The sequence below is a fragment of the Scomber japonicus genome, chromosome 16 (assembly GCF_027409825.1).
Source record: "Scomber japonicus isolate fScoJap1 chromosome 16, fScoJap1.pri, whole genome shotgun sequence".
NCBI classification, from domain to species: Eukaryota; Metazoa; Chordata; class Actinopteri; order Scombriformes; family Scombridae; genus Scomber; species Scomber japonicus.
The window spans coordinates 21,919,227-21,943,551 of record NC_070593.1 but is presented as its reverse complement, the minus strand read 5'-3'; the positions used below and the strand labels follow the sequence as shown (position 1 = coordinate 21,943,551).

General features: G+C 37.3%; 1 protein-coding gene across 1 annotated transcript in view; it reads left to right on the top strand.

Moving 5' to 3' along the window:
- Window positions 1-24,325, top strand: part of sntg2 (syntrophin, gamma 2) — a 77,203-nt gene that overhangs the window by 21,035 nt on the left and 31,843 nt on the right. The window contains exons 5-9 of the mRNA XM_053335883.1: window positions 895-938; window positions 1,623-1,664; window positions 2,805-2,892; window positions 5,031-5,125; window positions 17,338-17,462. Of these exons, the coding sequence (XP_053191858.1) occupies window positions 895-938; window positions 1,623-1,664; window positions 2,805-2,892; window positions 5,031-5,125; window positions 17,338-17,462 (394 nt within the window). The remainder of the gene's footprint in view (window positions 1-894; window positions 939-1,622; window positions 1,665-2,804; window positions 2,893-5,030; window positions 5,126-17,337; window positions 17,463-24,325) is intronic.

Here is a 24,325-nt window from a genome sequence, read left to right as displayed (position 1 = left end):
CCTACTGTGCAAATGAGTCCGTTTTAATTTCATTTTGGATTATGCTAAGCTAACACTTGGCCCCCCATTTCCTGTCTTTATGCTAAGCTAGGTTAAACATGTCCTGACCCCAGCTCCATATTAAAAGAACAGATTTGAGAATGGTACAATTTTTATCTCACTATTGAGAAAGAAATTCTCAAAATGTTGAAGTATTCCATTAAAATGTGCTTTATTTGTTAGACATTTTATGTATACCTACTAGTAGACACTGAATAAAAGATGAGCTAACTTATTTTTGCATTCATTGTTAATTGGTTACAGGATACAGATTATTTGCAGGCAGGATAGGTATCCATAATCAGTGAGCCATTCTATAAAAGCTGTGGAAAGACAAAAACTGTGAAGAAATCACCAAATGATATGAGTAAATGGGACCATGCTGTTTTCTGGATGGAAAAAAAACAACTTTTAATCAAGTTTATCAGTTAAATTGTAAGAACTGATAACTTCTCAGTATCTTGCTAGGATGCATTATCAGAGTGTCATGTCAGTGAACCATTGCCCTATAATTTGTGTTTTACCCACATCCCCCTTAATACCTTTTTTGCATACGAGAGAATCATGTCTTCATATCCTCAGGGACGTTAAGACCCTTTTTCACAGAGCTTCACAAATCTTTTCACAACAGAGGTTTCATTGTTTTCCCCCCATGCTGCTGCAAATGAGTTTATATCCTGATTAGTTTCAAATTTCATGCTTTTCTGTGTTCTTTCTCTGAGCTGTAGGATGTTGCCCGAGATTAGTCAGACAGAGACACTGATTGCTATTTCCACCACATTACCATGTATGAAATGAGCAATTATTTTCTAATGGTTTCATTAACCTCTGACACTTGACAATTGTCGCCCGCAGCTGATCAGACGGGGAAGCTATTCGTTGGGGATGCTGTGTTGCAGGTTGGTACATCAGTTCATGACTTATTTGCTTCGAGCTTGATTCAGGTCACCGCCAAGAGTGGTGACTTGTTGCATCTTAATTTAAACCCTCTCGCATTTTGACAGACTGTGATTTCATTGAGGACATAGAAAGAGAATCTTTTTGAACTTTGAATTGCATAATTCTAATCAAATGAGTCTTTTATGTCTCTATGCTCTTTTGAGGAGATAATATTGTGGTTAAACATATGCATATAAAAATACTTCTCCGTCATAGCTTCTGTGGTAAATTAATCAAATAGTTACTAATAAATAATTGCGCCTGTTCATTACAATAATTGCCCAAACCCACAAGTGTCTTGTATCTAGTAATGATATTCGTTTTAATCTTTTAAAAAATTAATTTGAATCTGTCTGGCAGGATCACAGGTTTATTGGATGTGCTGTCTATCTAGAATATCAAGTAGATTCATTGAGTAGCCTAGCAATATTAACATTCATATTGGAAGTTATTATGAATTATATTATGAACTGAAATTCTATTGCTTCCACCACAATATTGCATCTATTTGCATACTTTAACTCATGGCAGGAGAAGCAACAAATGAGCAGAGAGTTGCTAAATTACACACTTTCTCAACAACATATTTGTTTACCTTGCCTTACTTACTTTTGCTTCTCCACTCTCTCTGTTGGTTTCTTTAGGTCAATGGCATAAATGTAGAGCATTGTACTCATGAGGAAGTTGTGAGTATATTTGTAATTAACTGTTGGAAAAAAAAGCCAATACCTTGCTCCATTGCATCAATCCTTCTCCCAGGTTTACACAAAGTCCCACTGGTTATCAACACAGAGGTGGTCCTCAGCAATCTGAGTTGTCATCTTGGCAGGAGGCTGTTTTTCTTTTGCTTTACACTGTGACAAATTGAAAAGATTGTAAAGGAGTAGATCAGTATCAAAAGCTGCTGAGGAACAGAGGGCGCCAATATTTGAGTTTTATGTGGACTATTTCTTGCTCAGATTCTCTCTACAATTTAGGCTCTGTCTTTGTCAAATATTTCTTTTATTCTGTGCCACCATCCCACCTCCCACACACACACACACACACACACACACACACACACACACACACACACACATACACACATACACACACACACATTCTTCTCATGCCTGTCATCTCCATCTCTTCGTGCAGCCCCAAACAGCTGTTCACTATATTCACCTCCAGAGCGTCAAAACACATAATGAGCAGTTTCTCTTCAGAACAAAATCAAGAGCTTTTAATGGCAGCCTGTCACACTCACAGTACTGACAGATGCTCAGGCTAAAGTAATAAGGGCAACCACACAATACTGGAGAGAATAGCGCTGGATGTGGTAGCAGATGAGCCTTAACTGTGTGTAGAAATGACCCTCCATTTTAAATGTTACATCTCAGTGTCTTGTTTCACTTAAGTGTCTCATTTGTCATTAGTATCTGTTTTCCAGGTAGTTTAAGATAGACTGACAGATGTAATATTTCATCCTGTACACCTAACCTTATTGAATGCCTCTATGAAACTGACATTAGATAATCAGACATTCAGAGTGTAATTACTTTGTAGTGTCAGCTGTCGCTTTGCTGCCGCCTGTCATGAGAGAAATGCCTGCATTCAAGTTCTGCCTTTGATTATTTTAAGTGAAACCACATCAGTCAGGCTTTAACTTATGATTAGATATTCTTCACTCGTCTCTCGTTGCATTTTGTTTGCTCAGGCAGTTGTACAGCTTGACATGAATGTGGCTTGTTTCATTTATTCGAGATTAATTTGATCTCGCTGCCTCACTGACAGTCACTCTCTCTCTCTTGCTATCTCCATCTCCATCTCTCTCCTTCTCCTGTCAGGTTCACCTCTTGCGTACAGCAGGAGATGAGGTCACCATCACTGTTCGCTACCTGCGAGAAGTTCCATCGTTTTTAAAACTGCCTCTAGGTAAGAATCCTGTTTTTTGATGCCACATAAACCCCTAATAAATATTTTTATCTAGCATTTTTAACAATAAAAGGAATGGGATTGTCTTTTTGGTCAACTTAACCTTTCATAGCTGTTCAATACATGAGTGCTTATTTCAAAGTTATAAATTGTCATGCTCAGTGGCCTGAAGCGAACAGTAATGACAGCAACACCCCGACCCACAATTCTCTGTTCCTGTACTTGCCTTCAGCAGCTTGAAGTGATGAAAACATAGACACTAAAAGCATTCATGTGGAGTAAAAGGTGAGAAACGAGGTATGTGGGTGACAAAGTGATAGTGAGCAAGGAAATGAGAATTGGGAGCAGCTCTGAAGACAAATTGGAATTGTAGAAAGTTTGGCAATTTCAAGGAACACTTTTTTTAATAACTGGCACTATAACTTTTTGCAGTGTTTTTTTACATGAGAAGTTAATGTGATGGGTGATAGCAGACTAGCAGAGTAAAAAATTACTGCATAATTTGAGGAATGTCTGGTTACTTACCTGAAAATTACATCTTCATGTTGCCAATGGTGATTATCCACAACAAGAAAATGATGTACATGTACTAACAAATGTTTTGGTGAGTAACACTGAATGTTAACACATTTTTGGTTTACAACAGAGTGCTATTAAGATCTTTTAGTGTCTACAGTATTATCTCTTTTTGACCCCTAAAAAAGTTCATGCCTAATGACTGCTTTTAATAACATCCTGCTGTTTTGACTTCAACAGAGTTTCCCTTAGCTTGAGTTTGCTTTGAGCATTCTCCATGGCAACTTAGCAAACTCCATCAAGATAGATAATGAGATGTGGTTGAAAGTTATTTAAAAAGACTATTTTGAGTTATTTAAGAGGACCCACAAAGGTGCACTGCTTTAAATGAAAATGTCTCTCTCAAATGTTCAATTAACTAGATACAGTTTCTTAAAAAGACATTTATTTCTTTTGATGAAGAATGAAGAATTTATGAATATGCAAACATTTTTCAATTTAGTGGAACCACATTTTTGTCATTTTTGCATTTAGTTTTTCTTACAAATGTAATGACATAAAATGTGTTAATTAGTGAGCTTAAGAGGTACTGGTAGGAAAAACCAGGCTACCTATTTTTTTCCCCTACTTAAAGTTTTCATGTTAGACTACTGCCTCCTTCTTTAGTTGTATATTTAATGGTCTCACGTATTTTAGCAAGAAAGCTAAAAACATAAAATGTCAAACTGTTCTTTTAAATGCTCAGCAAATGTGTAGTTAACATAGTCAGCACAAACGTGATCGGGAACATCATCGTCTACAGTACATGGGACTCGGCTTTGGCTTCAGATGTTCACAGTTGCACAAACATCCAGAGTGCTGAGCTACCAATAATTGCTGTCTTATGAATTAGTTGTAAGCAAGCACCATGTCATACAAATGATTTCAGTCTCCAACAGCAAACATGATGATCATTTTGTACAATTTACCTAATTCTGAAGAGCACACAGATGTAGAGGAATAATTAATACTAATGGATGCGCATGAATATTTATAACTCAGTTGACAAACCACCATATTCTCACAAATTCAGTTCTGGGAGTGCTGGGAGAAATCCAGCCCTGATTTCTTCTGGGGATGTTAACATTCATAGGAAGGCGTCAGTGCAGAGATGCTCAGGTTATGCTGTAGGGTGTTTGGCCGGTGAATCGTGTTTTGTTGCCGAAGAATGAAAGGTTCAAGTCTTATTCTCACTAAAGCTGTCCTTTGTTCTACTGTGGCACAAATGACAGCAGGAGAGGCCCTTGAGCTGTTTGCCACACTTTACTGAGTGTGACCAAATCAGAAAGCAGGTCCTCTTAACGCCAAGCTAGTATCATATCAAACAGCAGCATTTGTCTCTTTTGGATGCTGTCCGTGATGTACTCCATGGCTTCGAGGCAGGGCAGCAGAATAAAGGCAATAATAATTTAACACAATGCACTGAGCCACATTCTTTGAGGTTCATGTTGAACCCTTATTGTCTTTTGTTTCTGAGGAAATGAAAATAATAGCCATGATATGAAGATGGACTAAATGTTTAACTGTCATTCTTCTGAAGCCTTTATGTAACAAACATGAAAAGTTCTTCCTCTCTTTCTCAGGTTCCCCTGGGCCGTCCACTGATCACAGTCGAGTATCCTCTCCACTCTTTGACAGTGGCTTACACTTAAATGGAAATGGAAATGGAAACAACACAGTAAGAAAGATCTTTTTGATACTGTATGTTGAATATTGATTAGATCGTGTTTATCTTTCGTATTCCCAAATGTTAACTTAAATCAATGTCCAACAGTTTTAACTAGACTTTTTATACTTTTTTAAGTAGCATTATGTTACTTGACCCTCTACCAACATACTATTTACAGTATTTTAATGTCTATCTGATTTAGTACAACCTCTTATATATTCAATAATAATTTATGTGACACAATAATAATTATAATTTAAATATGCTTTGAATCTACAGTTCAAAGTAAGCAAAGTAGTTCAGTGTGTTTTACCTCTGTGAATTGTCAGCTTCAAGAATTTTGTGCACATACATTATCATAGAAAACCACCTAAATAGTAACAAACTGTCACTTAAGTATTATAACAGCTGTGGTTATATTTTGAAAAACTGAACTAGAACTTAAAACTTGACTTATTGTGTATTCCATTCAGAGAACGTTTTCTCTTGCTCAGAGCATGTCCTGGAGTGCCTATAAGTAAAAGACTACATTGCATATCAGGCTTTCTCCAGTAACCCCTCAAACTAGCGTAGCTTTGGGAATATTTGTTTCTACTAAACTGTTTAATTAAGGGTTTTTTGTCATGTCTGCACAATGGCCACATACTCAACAACTGATCAGTGTGGTTTGAAAGGCTCAGGTGAAATGGCCAACATCTCCATTTGCCTCTCCTCACCAGAAACAGCTAGCAGCTGCACAGTCCTTAGACTTTGTAATTTTAATAGAAAGTGTTTGGAAATAGTTAATCTGCATCTGCACCTGGAATGGCATCGGAATCCACATAATAAAAGACAATCATAGAACAAATGTGCCAGATTGTTTTTAATTCTAGGAAGTGGTATCGTTCATGAGAAAATAATTACAATGTTCAAACAATAGAGACCCTGTGCAATCACACTGGTTTTTCTATTATTCCGTCTGATTAGACCTCCTCTCAGGTGAAGCTGGGCAGGTATTTATGTTATATCCCAGAGGCCCATTTGCTATTAATAATGATAAAGATAAAGTAGTCCCACCCTAATAGGCGTAACAAAACTAACAGGAGAGTCAGGGAGATGTCTAATAATTATGTTTTGGGCAACAGCTTGTGACTTTGTAACACATAACTGTAGTGTGAGATAGTATGGCTTTTTCACTCATGAGTAGAGTAGATGATTACAATTTGAAATATAGTAATTACATTTTAGTTACTTTGAGGGGTTGGCTTGTCGTACCACTGTGTGTTCATTAGACAAGTGAGTCCAGGACATATTTACTTGGCGCATGGGCTAGATGTGTGAGGGAAGGCACTTATCTGTGCCTAAAGAGCAGAAAACATGTTAACATGTTACACTAGGAAGATCTGATGGCTGAATTCCATTTAGCTGCTTCTGCTGTTTCAGGGTCCTGATTATTGTAGACGTCATGGTTTACTGGGACACTTTAATAGAACTGAGCCATTATTAATGTTGTTAGTAATACCTGTGCTTTTCCTATAGTGGTGGATCTGCTGTGAAAAAGGCCTATTGTGCCTCCAATATAACTCCATATTTTCTCTTATTCAAATTATGTGTCTTGCTAGCTGGCTGACTAGCCACTTATAAATTTAGCTTTGTTCAGAGTTGGAGGGTTTTTCAACCCTTTGGCTTGATTTGGGCTCATTGAGAACAGGACATCTGCAGGGTTGCTTGCAGTCGCCAGGGCTGACGTTAAGCTAGCTGTTCATGATTCAGTAAATGCCTTTAAAACTGCAGACAGGCTGCATGTTAAACCTCAGTGTCTCCTTTTTCCATTTCTACATGGTCAACATGGTGTTAGAACGAACCTTTGACGTAGCTGGACTGAGCACCAAAGTAAAACAAGTAGTACCTTTGCTGAGAGATTACTTAAACCATTAATGTTTAATTAGAAAGGTAATTTAATTATATCGACTCAGTTTCACTTTGCATTGGTGGATATCTGTAGCAAAAATACTTCCAATCAACTGTGTTCACAGGCTAGCGATGCTCTGTGTTTATCATCCCAGCTAGCTCAGCAGGGCTAACCACTAGCCGGGGAGCAGCAGCACTATCAGCTGCAGCCTGAGCCTCTGCCTCTCTTTGTGGACTGTGGCTCATACAAATCCGCTTTGACTTTGACATGTTATTAAATGTGAAGTAATCCATAATGTCCTCTACGCATATATGCTAGGACGGTGTTTGGCTGTCCAAAATGCATGTTCCAGGCCTGATAGCTGGATGCTGTGCAGCTGCTCCCCTGGCTGAGGGAGGAAAATTAAACTTATCTCAGCCAAACTCTCCCTATTGTTCTTCAACCCTTCACTGATGGCAACATAGGGTCAAAGGGCAAGGGAAGTAAAATGGGCTGTTGGCTACACTGATACAGAGGGTATTGGCAAGTTTTGAGGATTGTGAACTGTGTAACAAACTACTGTGACTAATACATTGAAACAAGTTGTAAAACCAGTAAATTATTCTTCAATTGGTAAACTTTAAATTAAATCTGTCCTTTGCAATAATTCAATATTGTCATTTTCCCAACTTTAATTAATGCTGTATCATGGTTACGTTTGTCCTGTTTGTTTGTGTGTTATCTAAATAAATGACCTTGTGTGTATTCTAATTAGAAACCAATAAAATGAATCACTGAAGACTTGTTTAACATGTGTGAATAGTTATCATAACTAACAGTGGAACACAGTCATTTGCATTTATTCATTTAATGATTTTGTGATTTTGCATATCATGATTGCATAATATTGATATTGAAAACATGATACTGATGTAATGACATTGACTTGAACCATTTCACCCATTTTTACCAAATCATCACTCATTTTTATGCATTATATGGCTCTCAGTTATACATTTTTAATCATGCTCCAAACTGTGAATTAGTCACTACATTATTTAATGTTGAATGTGGAGATTCCCATTTTCGTTTATTAATTTAAATCTCACAGATGAAGCAACATTATTGTGATGTGATCTGTGCACACAGTAGCAATACTGTTGTTTTGTCATCTCATACAACCACAAAACAGTTCAATCAGTTGCTGTGGTTTTTTAATGAAGGAAGGGTCAAAGGCAAGACCAAGCAGTCAGAATCATTACATTAGCTTCTACGTTAGCAGTTAAAGCTGCTGAGCTTGTCTCATCTTAGAGTGGTGATGGCTGTGATTACAGTGTATACTGCAGGGAATGATAGTCGGGTGTTGTACCAGTTGTGGGTTTCTGCTGATTCCACAGAGGAATGTTTCAATCTTATTGAAACACAATGTGATACAATCAGTTCACCGTCTGTATCAACAGGACAAATTCAGCAATATCTTTTTAAAACCTATAATAAATACCCCTCATTCCTTCGTAGAAGAATGGCTCAAGTACAAATGTTTTGCTTGTGCTTCAGAACCTGGAATTAAGCGTTTGGAAAGCACATACATACTGGGCTTCCTGTTGCGCACTGTGCAAGTAGATGATTGAAAAACAATGTAAATGTTTAATTTTCTACCCAAAGCTCATATTTCACAGTTTTTAATGGTAACACCTGAGAAAATTGTGTATTAATATGGTCATCTATAATGTAAAGAGTAACCATAAAGACTCTATCTCTAGTTCATCATTTCATATGCATTATTCAGAGAGAGCATGAATGACAGCAGGTTGCCACTTTAACCTTTTATAGATAATCTAGATTTAAAGTGTTTTCATTTAAATTCTTGGCAGGAGCTGGAGAAGGCAAAGTGTCTTTGCGCACTGGACCTTTGCATGTTTTCTTTCCATTCCCAGTTTGTTCACGTGGTTTATCTGAAGAAAGAAATAGACCCCTACACATCCCTACCTATGCAAAAACAACTAAGGTATGACTCAGTGTGACATAATAGGTCAGCTGACTCAAGCTAGATCTTTACATTTAATTCTCTTGTTGAAAACTAGGTGTCTGACAAACACAATTAACCATGCAGTGATCTCACCCTAGAAACAAAATAGCAAAAGCTGGCCTCCAGTAAAGTTTTGCTCATGCCAAGTGAGATACTTCTTGCCTCATAAATAAGGACTATGATGCGAGTTGTGAGTTTTCTTCACAGAATAATTGCTTGTTGTGTTGTTTTTTTTTTAGTGCAGTATAAGATGTGAAATCACTTTAATGTTCATACGATAATGATGGGCCTCCAGATAAAGGTTTGCAAGAAACTAGGGCAACCCATAACTTAATTTTACTCTCAAAAGACAAAAATGACATTGCATGCCATTAAGCAACTCTGTATCACATGAAATACTCTGTAATGTAGACCATTAAACCTGAGGTTGTGTGAGGTTCGATGTGATAATTGAACTGTTCTGGATAGTTATGAAGATTACCTTCTGAACAAAGGTTATAGTTTTGTCATCTGAGAAATTTGGTCAGGAGGGTTTTTTTGGCACAGATTGGTAGCTTTTCCAACTGAAGTTCTGTACACATTTGAGGCTGCACTAATCAGTATTTTTGTATTAACAGTTGATCAATACACTACATATAGTTTGAAAGGGGTTACTCATAGTGACATAGCCTTCCGAGAATGATGCTAATATGTGTCTGCTGGATGTGTAAATAGATAACTATTTGCTGTTTTAAAGTGTTAAGTTGCTAGTGAACAAAGAGGAAGGCTTTGAAAATGAGCTGAGGATAGAATGTTTCTTTAGACTTGGTAGAGCTTATTGTTAGACCTCCTGGGTGCAAACTCTCTTATGTTACTTTGACGAGTTATGTTTCAGGCCAACTTCCATGCCCAAGGCTGCGATGGGGATGTTTTATTTATTTATTTACAAAAAAATTTTTTGCCAACACAACCTTGATGATGTTCCACAACATCCACTTAAAGAAAGTAGACAACCTTGAGACATTTTTAACAATCATAAGCAATTTTCTTTGATTTCCTGGGTCCATTTTGTTGTTTCAAAAGGCCAATTGTTACTACAGATGGCATATTTTCATGAATTGGAATTAAATAGGATAAAACTAGGAATAATGTCTAAAGCATTAGCAATAAATGCTTGTATGATTTCTGTGAAACTGAGGTAGAGCATCTGTCTAGACTCACCATTTTTCATTAACAATCATGTGGGGAGAAATGACAGAGTAAGAGACAGCAATTTCTCTACTGACAGCATACCCAATAAACCCGAATGCAGCACAGCCACAAGGGGCAAGGTGAAGTAAGGTGCGTGAGGCTCCCGTTTTCTTGACAGTAGAGACATTGCTTTTCTGCGGTTCATATCACTCTCTATACCTTTAGGTTTAACGGGTAGATGCTACAAGGCCAGCTGAGTACATTGCGAGGTGTGCTGTGGAAATGTAGGAACTGAAGTCAGAATAGGGGAGGCAAGTTGAAGGAATAGTACCACAAAAAGTGAATTGCTCTATGGCTTCACAAAAGAACCCCAGCACAATGACATAACAGCAAGAACAACACCATTAGTCATGTATTGATGGGTTATGTCACTAAGCAAAACATACTGTTGTAATTAGTTTTTTCTTACATTTATCATTTAGTATATGACTAAATGTAAGATATATGGTATACCTGTACTAAGTGAATACCCAGGACTCAAAACCTAAAAAATATTTAGTTAATGGTGTTGGAATGCAAATTTAGTTTACAGTACATTCATTCTCTCCTTGTTTGTGCCCAGCACTGTTAAACCATTAGTCATTAATAATAGTAATAATGCCCTTGCTGTGTTTGTGGGGGATGGCATTGATGGTCTGTCAGTCAATCCATCACTTTCATTGCTGACAGATATCTCATCAGTTATTTGGTAGATTGCTGTTATGAATACTAATGACTTAAGTGACTGGTACTGGTTTTGTATTTTTTTATACCCAGCCCAACTTATGATCTAGTGTCAGTAGTTGGTCAAAGTTTTTGAGAGATTGGCAGAGAATTCATTGTTACCAAACAATGTATCCTAATGACTTTGCAGATCCCTTAACTTTTCGTCAGCACCATGAAGAGGTCCATAACCCCTTAGGATGAATTGGAATAATGTTGGTGAATCTCTGACTTGCCATTTAGCACCATTATCATATCAACATTTCAAACTGTCCAATTATGACCAGTTACCTGCACAACTACTGGCATCCCCTGCAGCCCAGCTGTACTTTATGTTTAGTGCCAGTTAGCAAATGTTAGAATGCAAACATTATACCTGCTAATCATCAGCATATTACCATTGTCATTATAAGCATGTTAGCCTACTATCTGCATTTAGCTGAAAGCACTCTGCAACACTTAACAGCCTTAGAGCTACCAGTCTGGCTGTAGAGTCTTGTTGAATATTTGGATTTTCATTCTGACTGAATCTTACTGACCACAATGTTTCTTGGTTTTTGTTCCAATGAGAGATCATTTAACAGGTTTTTGCTTGAGTTTTCTCTTCTTCAAGCACTCAAACGACACAATTCACTAATCTTTGTCTTCAGTACAGTCTCTTGACATTGAAATGACTGATATTGTTTTTATTGTATTTTACCTTGACCCATTTACCTCATGGATTCATTTATATCCTTTCAAATAATTATGCCTGCTTCATGTCTCCTCTGGAGTATCAGTATCTGTGAAGGAGTGGCTGACTGATCTGAAAAACAACACAGTGGCTTTAGTTCCTATTTTCCAGCTCCTCAGTAGAGGCAGGTGCTTTGTCAGAGTAATCCACTCTGACAGCCTGATAGTTTTCTATTTCCTGCCACCTCACCTACTCCCTGCAGAGCTCCACTTGAGAGTTAACTAAAACATTTTGTTCTTGGCTGAGATAAATGGAGAGAAGGATGATCATTTCTTTTGAAATGTAGTAATTACTGGTGTGCAGCTGACAGGGGTCTGCATGTGACATGTTGTAGTTCAGCAATGATGTGCCACTAACTTTACAAAGGTATGCAGCTTTTCTCTGCTTTTCACCCTTGACTACATTACACCCAGAGGCTATTTTAATGCTCTGGTAATATGTTCAGCCATTTTGAACTCAGAGGAAGGCAGGTGATTTGGTTCTTGTGTGATGAACATGTGCCTACCTGTACTGTGCATATAATGATACTGATTGTTTGGCGTTGTTTGGAGGAGTATTGGGATCTTGTGCTGACAGTTAATCTTTAGCTGCAGGAGTGATTCACTGTTTGATGTTGCTAAAGCGTTACTCTTTTGATCCCTAAGCTTGTAACTCATTAGATAATGTGTAATGCATCTGTTCTTCATTAAGTGTAGTGTGATTTGCATTTAAATGTGGTGCTCTTCCAGCTATCAATGCATTTGTGATATATTTTGCTTCAAGACCTTTAGAATGAATCTTCCTGATGTACTGCCATCAATCTCCTTGGGGGGGCTTCATTAAATCTTTAAATTTAAAACCTTTTTAGATGCATTTGGAAAAAAACTGGAGTTTTGTGCTCTCATGCCGCAATCACAATTTTGACTTTATCAATAGTAATATGAAAAATTCTGGTTCATTCTCCCAGTGGGTGTTTTTTATTCTAATTCTTTATTTGGTACCTGGCGTGTGTGTGTGTGTGTGTGTGTACATGTCACCCCTTGACAAACAGCATATTTTGGTGATTCTTTTTCATTAAAAGTATATACAAATACAGCCTATGTAGAATTGAAAGAACACAATAGTTTCTGCAAACATTAAACATCATTGTGCCTTGTGCAAAACTTTGGGCACCCTAACAGTTCTGAAGTCTCAGATTCTTTTTCACAAGGTCTCAGACCTTAATCAGCTTGTTAGGCCTGAGGCACGTCAACAGTTGTCATTAGGAAATGTCAGCTGGTGCCAGTTTCAAAGCTTTACAAATCCTCTGAGTCTTCAAACCTTGTGCAAACACTCAGCAACCATGGGTTCCTCTAAGCAGCTGCGTAAGACTCTGAAAATGAAAGTTATTGATGCCCACAATGCAGGGGGAAGCTACAAGAAGATAGCGAAGCGTTGTCAGCTTACAGTTTCCACAGTGTGAAATGCAATTAAGAGATGGCAGTTGAAGGGAACTGTACAGGTCACGATGAGATCTGGAAGATCAAGAGAAATCCTGGAGAGAACTGCTCGTATGCTGGTCAGAAAAGCAAATTAAAACCCACATTTGACTGCAAAAAACGTATAATTTCACTTTCATATGCATAGCGTCAAATCACAACAGAAGGTATCTAAAGGCACTTTTCACATAGAACAGGTGTAGACCGTACTCTTTAATTTAAAGAGAGCCAACATTCCCACAGAGCAAGCACTTGGCTACAGCATAAAGGAAAAACTCCCCTCAAGCAGAACCGGGCTCTAGCCTTGCTATCTGCCTTGACCGGTTATGTTGTGACAGAAAGAGGGAAGGGCAGACGAGCAGGAGAAAGAAAAGAGAGGGAGACACCGAAGAGCATAATAACAGTGACAATGACAATAGAAGTATTATTAACAACAATTATAATGATAATAGCAGTAGGTAGGGGTGTTGAGCAGGACCTTGGGAAAGGACGATGCAGGAAGATTTAACAGAATCAGGAGTGGTGGTGATGCACTATGCAGCACTGCTTACACAGACAAGACCTTTATGGTCAGTAGAAGAAAACCTTACCTGCATCCTTCTCATCATAATATCAACATCAGAGGAATGCAATGCAACATCTACAGAATCCTGATGTGTTTTGGAAACGGTGCTCTGGACTGATGAAGGTAAAACAGAATTCCTTGGTCACAATCAGCAGAAGTATGTTGGAGAAAAAAAGGAGCAGCATTTCATGAAAAGAACACCTTGACAACTGTTAAGTATGGGGGTGTATCCATTATTGCTTTGGGGTTGTGTTGCAGCCAGTGGTGCAGGAAACATTGTACTGGTGGATAAAAGAATGGATATTAAATACCAGCAATTTCTGAAAGCAAACATCTGTAAAAAAAAAAAAGCAAAGAAGGGGATGGCTTCTACAACATGATGATCATCAATACAGTTTGAAATCCATCATGGACTACCGCAAGAGGCGCAAGCTGAAGATTTTGGATTGGCCCTCACAGTCACTTGTCTTAAATATAATTGAATATCCACAGGTAGATCATAAAAGAGCTGTGCATGCAAGACACCCCAGGAATATTGCAGAACTAGAATCCTTATGCAAGGAAAAATGGGAGAAAATCCTGAATAGAAGAACAGAAAGCCTTCTAGCTACAAAAAGCATTTGCAAGCTGATATCTGCCAGAGGAGGTTTTACTTAGTACTGACGATGTAGGGTGCCTGAAGTTTTGCACATGCCAAAATGATGTTATTGTTTTTTTCTTCAATTTATGACATCAAATGTACAGTATCTCACAAAAGTGAGTACACCCCTCACTTTTTTGCAAATATTTTATTATATATTTTCATGGGACAACACTATAGAAATGAAACTTTGATATGCATGTACAGCTTGTATAGCTTATGGATTTACTGTTAAATTGTATCAAAGTTTCATTTCTATAGTGTTGCCCCATGAAAAGATATAATGAAATATTTGCAAAAATGTGAGGGGTGTACTCACTTCTGTGAGATACTGTATCTATACATTGATTGCTGAAAATATTGTGATTTTCCATATCCAAGAGAGGCTCTGTTTACACTTTTTTAATTAAAACATCACTAAATTATTATTTGTCAAGGGGTGCCCAAACACATAGACACACTTTCTCATTCAAGTGTATGGGAAGGTGTGTGTAAACTTTGTTATATACTGTATTAACAAAAGAGGAAAAAAGAAATCTAACCAATTAATAATTAAGGAAGGAGACCCTTGGACATAATTCATTTATTATTAATGCACTAACCCAAATTAAACGTGTATTTGAATGTTAACTGTATAATATAAAGTAGAAAAACTGATTAACTAAAAAAAACATATTTATTTCAGCCTGGAGTTGGTATTTCCTCCCATCTCCAGTGCAAATTACACCACTGAATTTAGTTGACCAGTTTAGGTAACTGCACATGACAGGTGATTAGATGATGCAGCGTTTCCAGCAGTTTGCTGCAGTCTACTGTCCAGATCCTGGCTGCAGGCTGTTCTAGTTATTCCTTCCAACTCTCTGGAGGACACTCTGTAATAGAATTTCAGTTTGCAGAAAACATTTGGTGAAGAAATGAAACTTCTATGAGAGAGAATTCAATTTTATTTTGCAACCATATTAAAGCAATATTGACATTTTAGTGATCGTGACAAGACATTTTCCTTTGTAAAGCATGTCTTCATTGTAACAACTTCATTCTGTTTCACTTATACAAAAACCTTCAAGCCACTGTCCAAAAAAACCTTTATCACAAAGGAGTTTGAATAATGTGAGACAGCTTTTACAAGCATATAGAGAGACCTAACTATTGAACAATTTATCCACCCCTTCTACTCTGAGCTGTAGACTGCTAATATGGTGAAATTAGGGCTATTATAGTGTTAGCGAATGGTTGTGAAGTGAAATCCTGCTTGTGGACTTGATTGCTGTCATCAGAAAGTACTCATAAACCAGCGCACAGCTATCACAAACAAAAGAATATGCCACATCACATTAACATCTTTATTATTACTATAAGCCAGGCATTATTAAGCTGCTATTTTAGATTTCTCTAATGCTCATAACTGCCCATGAAAAGTCAAATTGCACCTGTGTGCTTCTTCCACGGTCAGCAGCTCATACTGCAGGCTCACAGTGTTCAAAAAAGTATGAAAAGGAGCTTACAGAAACAAACGGCCGCAGCGATGAATGTCATCCATCAATGACTTCTTAACACCACAACACTCACTGCTGAGATCATATCAGAACCAGATTCACTCTATCATTAATGAAAGTCAAGAGGTATTTTCTGTTGCTGGTTTTTTTCCACTTGCAGTACATTTACTCTGGACCCACTTATGTGCATGAAGTGGAGAAATACACAGTTTCTACTTGTCAATGTATCTGTATGCAACGAAGGCACACATGCTTATGGTTTTGTGTATTTTCATTATTGTTAATAGGTATTACTGAACGTCACTGTTTCTATGTATATTTATTCACCTCGTTTCAAAATATCTATTAATATTTAATATTATTTTGTTCTGTATAATTATATTCAGTTAAATTACTATAGTAATTACTTTTCCTGCAGACCTGAGGAGGAGAAGATGTATTATTGTGACAGCTGCTGTAATAAGGAGCCATTTAAATAAACAAACTATTTATTTGGTTTCTCTTTCAAACTAAATAATGAATGTTGCCTCTTTTTTCTTTTCTTTTTTTTGTGTGCCTTAGCTTGGTCCGTGGCCTGATTGGACTGTCAACTCTGCCTAAATGAATCCAGGCTTCAGCGGACAATTATTTTCACTTTCAATTAATATGCTTATCATTTTTCTGATCAATATTATAGTGTAGCAAACAATGTCAAGAAAAAAAATCAAAACAGTTTTTGTTGGACTAACAATCCACAAACCTTAGAGATATTCAATTCATGTCTGCATCTTAAATGTGATGTTCACAAGATCCAGCAAATATTTGTCTGTTGATGATTAATTTTCTGCCGATTGTGCAATTTATCTAGTCACCTAATTACACAACTTTGCTGTGGCTTAACCTTCAGCTTCCATATTGAGGCCTCCTTCTGTAGAAAGAAGAAGTGAGGAAAGTTCACCAATTATAATGTTTACAACAACAAACTGTGCAGTTTCATGCAGCTGTGACTCTGAAGTAAATAACCAAAATCACTGAAGAGGAGCTGCTGTATCTGAGCCATCAACACATGGTCGACATCCTTACATAACACCAGAGTGACTGCTGTTGAGCAGGATTAAAGCAAAGATCAAAGGATTGGAGATATGCCCTTTAACTTGCTGTGTAGAAGAAGAACATAAAATACTTGAGTGCATGCATACATTTGATAAATAGGGAGAAAATGACAAGTAGGAAGCAGTGGAATTCTATGAGCTTGTGTTAGAATAAAGCCTGCAGAGAGCAGAAAGGAGCTTATGAATATACACAGTAGCAGATTAGGACTTTAAGCCATTTATGGTGATACAGGAGGTGCTGGTGTTATTAGTGGGTATTCTCATAATCACATATCTACACGTATCTGACCAGCCTTCTTTGTGCATGCAAGTAGTGCAACTGTTGCTTCCAGACCACAAACTCAGTGATCAAAGGGACTTGGTGAAAGTATCGGGTGGCTCATTGCATTGTTCATGTATTCCACACAGGCTCCATCACCCCCTTCGCCCTCAGCTAATGAACCAAAGTATGAGAAACGCTGGCTGGATGCTGTCTCCCTGCCCTTGTTGATGGCCAGAGTCTCCAGATACAAAGCTGGCACAGATAAATTAAGGTAAGGGTAATCCAGCATGATATAATTCACCTCTGAGGTCCACAGTTCACTGAGCGCAGTTGTTGGCTTAGCAAGCACTTTTCATTTAGGCGAGAGGATGTTAATGCCAATATCTATGCACAGGCATAAACGGCTTAAAAGGTCACCGCAGCTGTGAGGCTGTGGCTCAGAAGGTGTGACTGAGAACACTGGTCGAACTTGTAAATGCATTTTATTATTATGCCTGTCCTTTTTTATATTGATTTTTTTGTGTTTACAGTTGCTTCACAATTGTTTTTCTTTAAGCCTTTTTCAATCAGCGTTTTCCATTTCCAAGCATGCAGGGCAAAAATAATAAACTCAAAAGATTAAGTTTTACAGGAATTTCAGGAAGCGCTATTAACATTTTTGGGAGGTCGCAAATTATAAATGCTGTATACCAAGATAATGAACAGTCAATTCTTCAATCATACAATTTCCTTTATTTTCCTGGACTGTATCAACTGTTTTTCATCTAATATTTCTCATAAGTGCATTATCATCAGATTTTAATTGTTTTTGTCATTGTTTGTCACACATTGTCACACAGCCGTCTGCTGTGGGTGTCACTAATTAAATAGTTCTTATCAAAGTCTGTCAAGAAGATGTTTTTCACACCTTTACTGTGAATAATTAGCCAGTTTAGTTGTGTAATCTTTTCTGGTCTTGAACTAACCTTCCTGTGACAGCCTTGTTTTCAAACTTACAAATAAAAAGTTTAAGTGCTTGTACATATGCTCTAAAAGCCTTTGAATGACTGTTTTTGCTAATAAGGAACTTCATGAAACATCTAATTTAATCTTTCTTTTAAAATTGGTTTTCATTCAAATTGGAAATTATTCACCTCATTCAGTTTCCCTTATCATTCTTTGCACTCTTTAGGGTGTGTTTAGCTGAACAACTCAAGGATTGCAGACAGGTACATAATGATAAACAAATATTGGAGCTCTGCTCTGCACATTTAATTAAAGATTCTTATTAAACTTGTTTATTGGACACCTCTTTGGGTATTATCCCATGTTAAGCTCTGGGCAGCTGCCAAAGATAAGGAAAGTTGTATAATGCTACACTGCACTGGGGATGTCCTATTCACAGAGAGGTTAAGTGTTGTGGTCAGTTACAGCAGAGCAGCTCTAGATGAACAGCTCAGAAGGGGAGATTCTTAAATAAAAAGTCTTAAACTTGTTTTTTGTTTGTGTGTGTCAGCTAAAGCCTGCTGAATTGTTTTACTGTGGATACTCCAATACAGTAACATTCCATCTTAATACCATTTTAGAGAATACAGGTTTAAAAAAAATACAGGATATTTTATATTTTATTATAATATCATTAATCTTTTTTTCATCTTTTTTTCTGGGAACAAGACAAGTTATCAGTTGTAATCACTGATGGAAAATCTGGTGTGCTAACGTTGTACAGGAAGGGTATGTGTATGACAGTTCATAAAAAGAACTGACTTTTAATATATACAGTACCAGTCAAAAGTTTGAACATATTTTCTTATTCAGTTTAATGGGAAGATGTTTTGACTGGTACTGTATATTTGAATGACTTGTGCGGTCAAATAATGGGCACCTGTACAATACAGAACATTACTATTGAATACAATGACTCTGTAATATGTTCAACTTTGTTCAATTTTGACTGTTTCAGGAGATGTACTTTATGGTTATTTCTGTTGCTATAGCCTGTTGTATTGTTTAAATATTCCACCAAATGTCCTTTAGTCGGTTTTGTTTTTTTTACCAAGTTAAAAATAACAATGCAGCAATGTGCAGCAACTATTATTTCTTGGTCATTTAAGAACCACATGAACTTTAAATACATTAAAAACACATAAATATACAGTGGGGAGAACAAGTATTTGATACTGACATACTGATTTTGCAGGTTTTCCCACTTACAAAGCATGTAGAAGTCTGTCATTTTTATCTTAGGTACTCTTCAACTGTGAGAGATGGAATTTAAAACAAAAATCCAGAAAATCACATTGTATGATTTTTAAATAATTAATTTGCATTTTATTGCATGACATAAGTATTTGATCACCTACCAACCAGTAAGATTCTGGCTCTCACAGACCTGTTAGTTTTTCTTTAAGAAGTCCTCTTGTTCTCCACTCATTACCTGTATTAACTGCACCTGTTTGAACATGTTACCTGTATAAAAGACACCTGTCCACACACTCAATCAAACAGACTCCAACCTCTCCACAATGGCCAAGACCAGAGAGCTGTGTAAGGACATCAGGGATAAAATTGTAGACCTGCATAAAGTTGGGATGGGCTACAGGACAATGGCAAGCAGCTTGGTGATAAGGCAACAGCTGTTGCCGCAATTATTAGAAAATGGAAGAAGTTCAAGATGACGATCAATCTCCTTCGGTCTGGGGCTCCATGCAAGATCTCACCTCGTGAGGCATCAATGATCATGAGGAAGGTGAGGGATCAGCCCAGAACTACACGGCAGGACCTGGTCAATGGCCTGAAGAGAGCTGGGACCACAGTCTCAAAGAAAACCATTAGTAACACACTACGCCGTCATGGATTAAAATCCTGCAGTGCATGCAAGGTCCTCCTGCTCAAGCCAGCGCATGTCCAGGCCCGTCTGAAGTTTGCCAATGACCGTCTGGATGATCCAGAGGAGGAATGGGAGAAGGTCATGTTGTCTGATGAGACAAAAATAGAGATTTTTGGTCTAAACTCCACTCGCTGTGTTTGGAGGAAGAAGAAGGATGAGTACAACCCCAAGAACACCATCCCAACCGTGAAGCATGGAGGTGGAAACATCATTCTTTGGGGATGCTTTTCTGCAAAGGGGACAGGACGACTGCACCGTATTGAGGAGAGGATGGATGGGGCCATGGATCGCCAGATCTTGGCCAACAACCTCCTTCCCTCAGTAAGAGCATTGAAGATGGGTCGTGGCTGGGTCTTCCAGCATGACAACGACCCGAAACAGACCTGAACCCAATAGAAAATCTTTGGAGGGAGCTGAAAGTCCGTATTGCCCAGCGACAGCCCCGAAACCTGAAGGATCTGGAGAAGATCTGTATAGAGGAGTGGGCCAAAATCCCTGCTGCAGTGTGAGAAAACCTGGCCAAGAACTACAGCAAGCGTCTGATCTCTGTATTTGCAAACAAAGGTTTCTGTACCAAATATTAAGTTCTGTTTTTCTGATGTATCAAATACTAATGTCATGCAATACAATGCAAATTAATTACTTAAAAATCATACAATGTGATTTTCTGGATTTTTGTTTTAGATTCCATCACTCACAGTTGAAGAGTACCTATGATAAAAATGACAGACTTCTACATACTTTGTAAGTGGGAAAACCTGCAAAATCGGCAGTGTATCAAATACTTGTTCTCCCCACTATATATTGATGAATAAGTATACTGAGTAATACCATTAAAACAAAAACACGTTCTTTCTTTTAAGCCAATTATTAATTCAATTATATGATAACACTGATCAATTAAAACAAATGAACAAGAGCCCAATTCTACAATGTTATAAATACATTTAAATGTATAAAATTGCAATAAAACAGATATCACAAGAAAACACCTGAAGTGAAATATTCTTCCATGAGGTAACATAAGTTCATATAGTTACAGTAATAGAGTAGCAGGCTAGTATCAGCCCATTTTGCCTGTAGCACAGCTTGCATCACTGACTGAGGAATGTTCAGATACCTCAGTGTGGAGTTTCTGTACAGAAGTAGATACACTCTTTACTTCATTTTGAAAAAAAAGCTATGCCAGTGCAAAACAAATTCTATAAGATGTGTGACCAAATCACAAGTTCAATGACTGTTAAGTGCAGGTGAAATATTGAATAAATGTATTGAGGAGATGCTGAGCTTATTCAGACTAAACCTAATTAGGAAATGCAGGAATAGCAGAGTTCAGCCAAGAAAGATCCCTGGAGGCAGAGAGCAAGTCAATATCATAGTTTACTCTACAAAACACTGGTGACATATCAGAATGCACAAATACAGAACCAATCAATATGGATGCTAACAGGTTTAAACAGATGTGACTTTTCTTGATATAATTATCTCCACAAGACATTATCAGACTTGGTGTTTGCTACTTTAGGTTGATCATATGATAATTTTTCTATTTTTAAAGAAACTTATTTTTTCTCATTAACAAATACAGAAATGTCACATTAATAACTAGAACATGGCTACAAACTGTAACAGGGTGATGTCTTCATACCCTGAGTGACAATTCATTTTAATTTTTAATTTTGTTGAATACAAGGTTGTTACAATAAATGCAGCATACCTTTTCAAATGAAAATACGAATGAAATGAATATAATATAATATAATATATTTTACATTTACAAATGCTGTTAAGTAGCCCTAACAATAATTGCTTCCTCTCTGAGCTCTGATCAGGATGCAAATATAAGCAACACTTAACTATAACAGTGTGGAAATAAACCTCTTCAGCTGTGCAAATACTACATGTGTTGACATAAATGGTACAAAGTGCATATTCGTACCATTAATCACAAAACTGATTTACATTCTGTTTCTTAATCAGCAAAGATGCAAATGTAATGAAACCTAGTTTCCTTATTTATTTTTTAAAATTTGCATTAGAAATAAGAGTTGTATACCCCAGAAATACATATGGAGCCTTGAGACCAACAAGTATACTTGTAACTATGGTAGTACATTACTATGAATTATAACAATACACACATTATAACTATAATATTATAACACGCAATTAATAACTAACAGTATAATTTATGATCTATTCATATATGTATTTACTGCCTTCAGTTTTGTGGTTCTAGATTTGTAGGCAGTAGTATTTTCTAATTTTCCAGTTAAATTATTTCATAAGAAAACAGTAAAGTAAAAACTGAAGACAGATTTCTCATCTTCATTACTTGCAGCTCATTTCATAAAAATACATATTTGATATGTTGAGCCAACTATTTGCAATTACAAATACAAAGAAGGGCTAACCTGATGGTTGAATTTCATATCATTATCTGAAGTCAGTGTTAGAAAAGAGTTGCCTTTAAAATGTTGTGACAGTTTAAACAAAATCTGAACCATTGAAACAAGCAAGTAATGCTGTATTAGTTTACGTGGGGTCTGGATTAGGTCAGGCCAGAGCGGGTTTGTGTCTGGCATTTCTTTCTGCCTTTGTACATGCCACAATTCTTCAGTACACATCAGTATAATGTTACTGTCAGACAGTGTGATTTCTGCACAGCTTTTTTATCCTTGGTCAATAAAGCCAGAGAGTTGCCCAGGCACATTAACCAGCTGGGTCCTACCAGACTTAAATTATCCAACAAAACATGCTAGACTTTGTGTCACTAAGCCACCTCTACACCGAGAAATGATTCCAGGCTGAATGGTTTTGGAGTTGACCATTATCACTTTCAGTTGCAGGGTAAAGCCTAAGGAGCTGCCATCAGTGTTGATCAGAAGCTGTTGTTGACTCTAATAGTGAGGTGGACTGAGGTGAAGCGTGTTGTTTTTGTTGTGTGAAAGGTTATCCAATGTTCCTGTGATTTTTGCTGAAACATGTGCTCCTAATTAGGATGACAAACAGTTTTTCTTCAAAGTTTTTCTTCCAAGTACCCAATTTAACCCCTCTTCTGGTGGGGAATTGGGGAATTGTTCTTGTATTCATGGTTAAAAGAAGAAAAGAAAAAAAGTCGGCTGAAATAAGGCCATATGTATAGCTGACAGTGAAGAAAGGAGAGCAGACGTTGTTTCCTTTCTTTGCAAGGTGTTAAACTAGCTCCTCGGCCTGACAGTGAGATATTCTTAGCCTTTTGTTAAAGCTGTCAAAACGGATACATTTAAAAGGAATGAAAACTTGCAAATTAAGAGAGCTTTGCCTAACATGCTGTCTCACTGGCTGTTGTTTAATTTAAAACTGTGCAGTAATTTGCATACAGTATTAGCCATCAGTTATATACAAATTACTTTATAAAAAATATATGATATTACACTACCATGATCTACTTCTACGCTTCTATTTCAGCAGTGTACTATTGGTTTTGATCAGTGTCATCGGTTCAGAGTTAAACTTTCATCTACAGTGTGCATTTCCTGGTAGGAAACCAAAAGCAAACACGTTTCTCGCATTAATTATGCTGAAAACGAAAAGCCCCAAAGCTTGCCTTTTTCCCCGCCTCACTAATCATTAGACATGGCACATTTTCTCTCTTGTTGCCATTCACACTAAATATAACAGCTGGATTCCTCTCAAAAACACTTTGCCTCATATTTTCTTCATGTATCATCCTGCATGTTGATTGGGTAATATGTCTCCGCTCTGTCTCAGTGGATTTATTACTGCCTAGTCAGCGGGCAAGGCACAATAATTTGGGCCGTTGGGAACGGTGCAGATGTATGAAAGAATCACACTCTCCCTAGATCCTATCTCTCAGTGAGGATTTCTGTCCTGTTCACTGAAGGTGGAAGGGCTTTAGCAGCTCCCTCTGACTGGGGTTGTGTTTTCATGACATTGATCCGCCAGCTGCCCGTTCCTTTGATTCATCTCTGCGTTTGGAGCTCTTCATTCATTGCACTCGCTTGCTTTTCCCCCATTACTGCATGGTCTCAAAGGTTTTGCATTAACTGAAAGGGTTCTAAATGATGCACTGCAGATTCTGTAGTGTCGAACGTCATTTCATCAGCTGCTCACTTTATCTCTGCATGCAGCACTAGCTGAGAGTTGTGCATATTACACTGTCAAGATATTCTGCTTTGCAAGACAAAACGTTAAAAAAAAACAAAAAAACTCAACATCCATTACAGATGCTTTACAGTTGTACAAATCACAGAAGAAAGTTA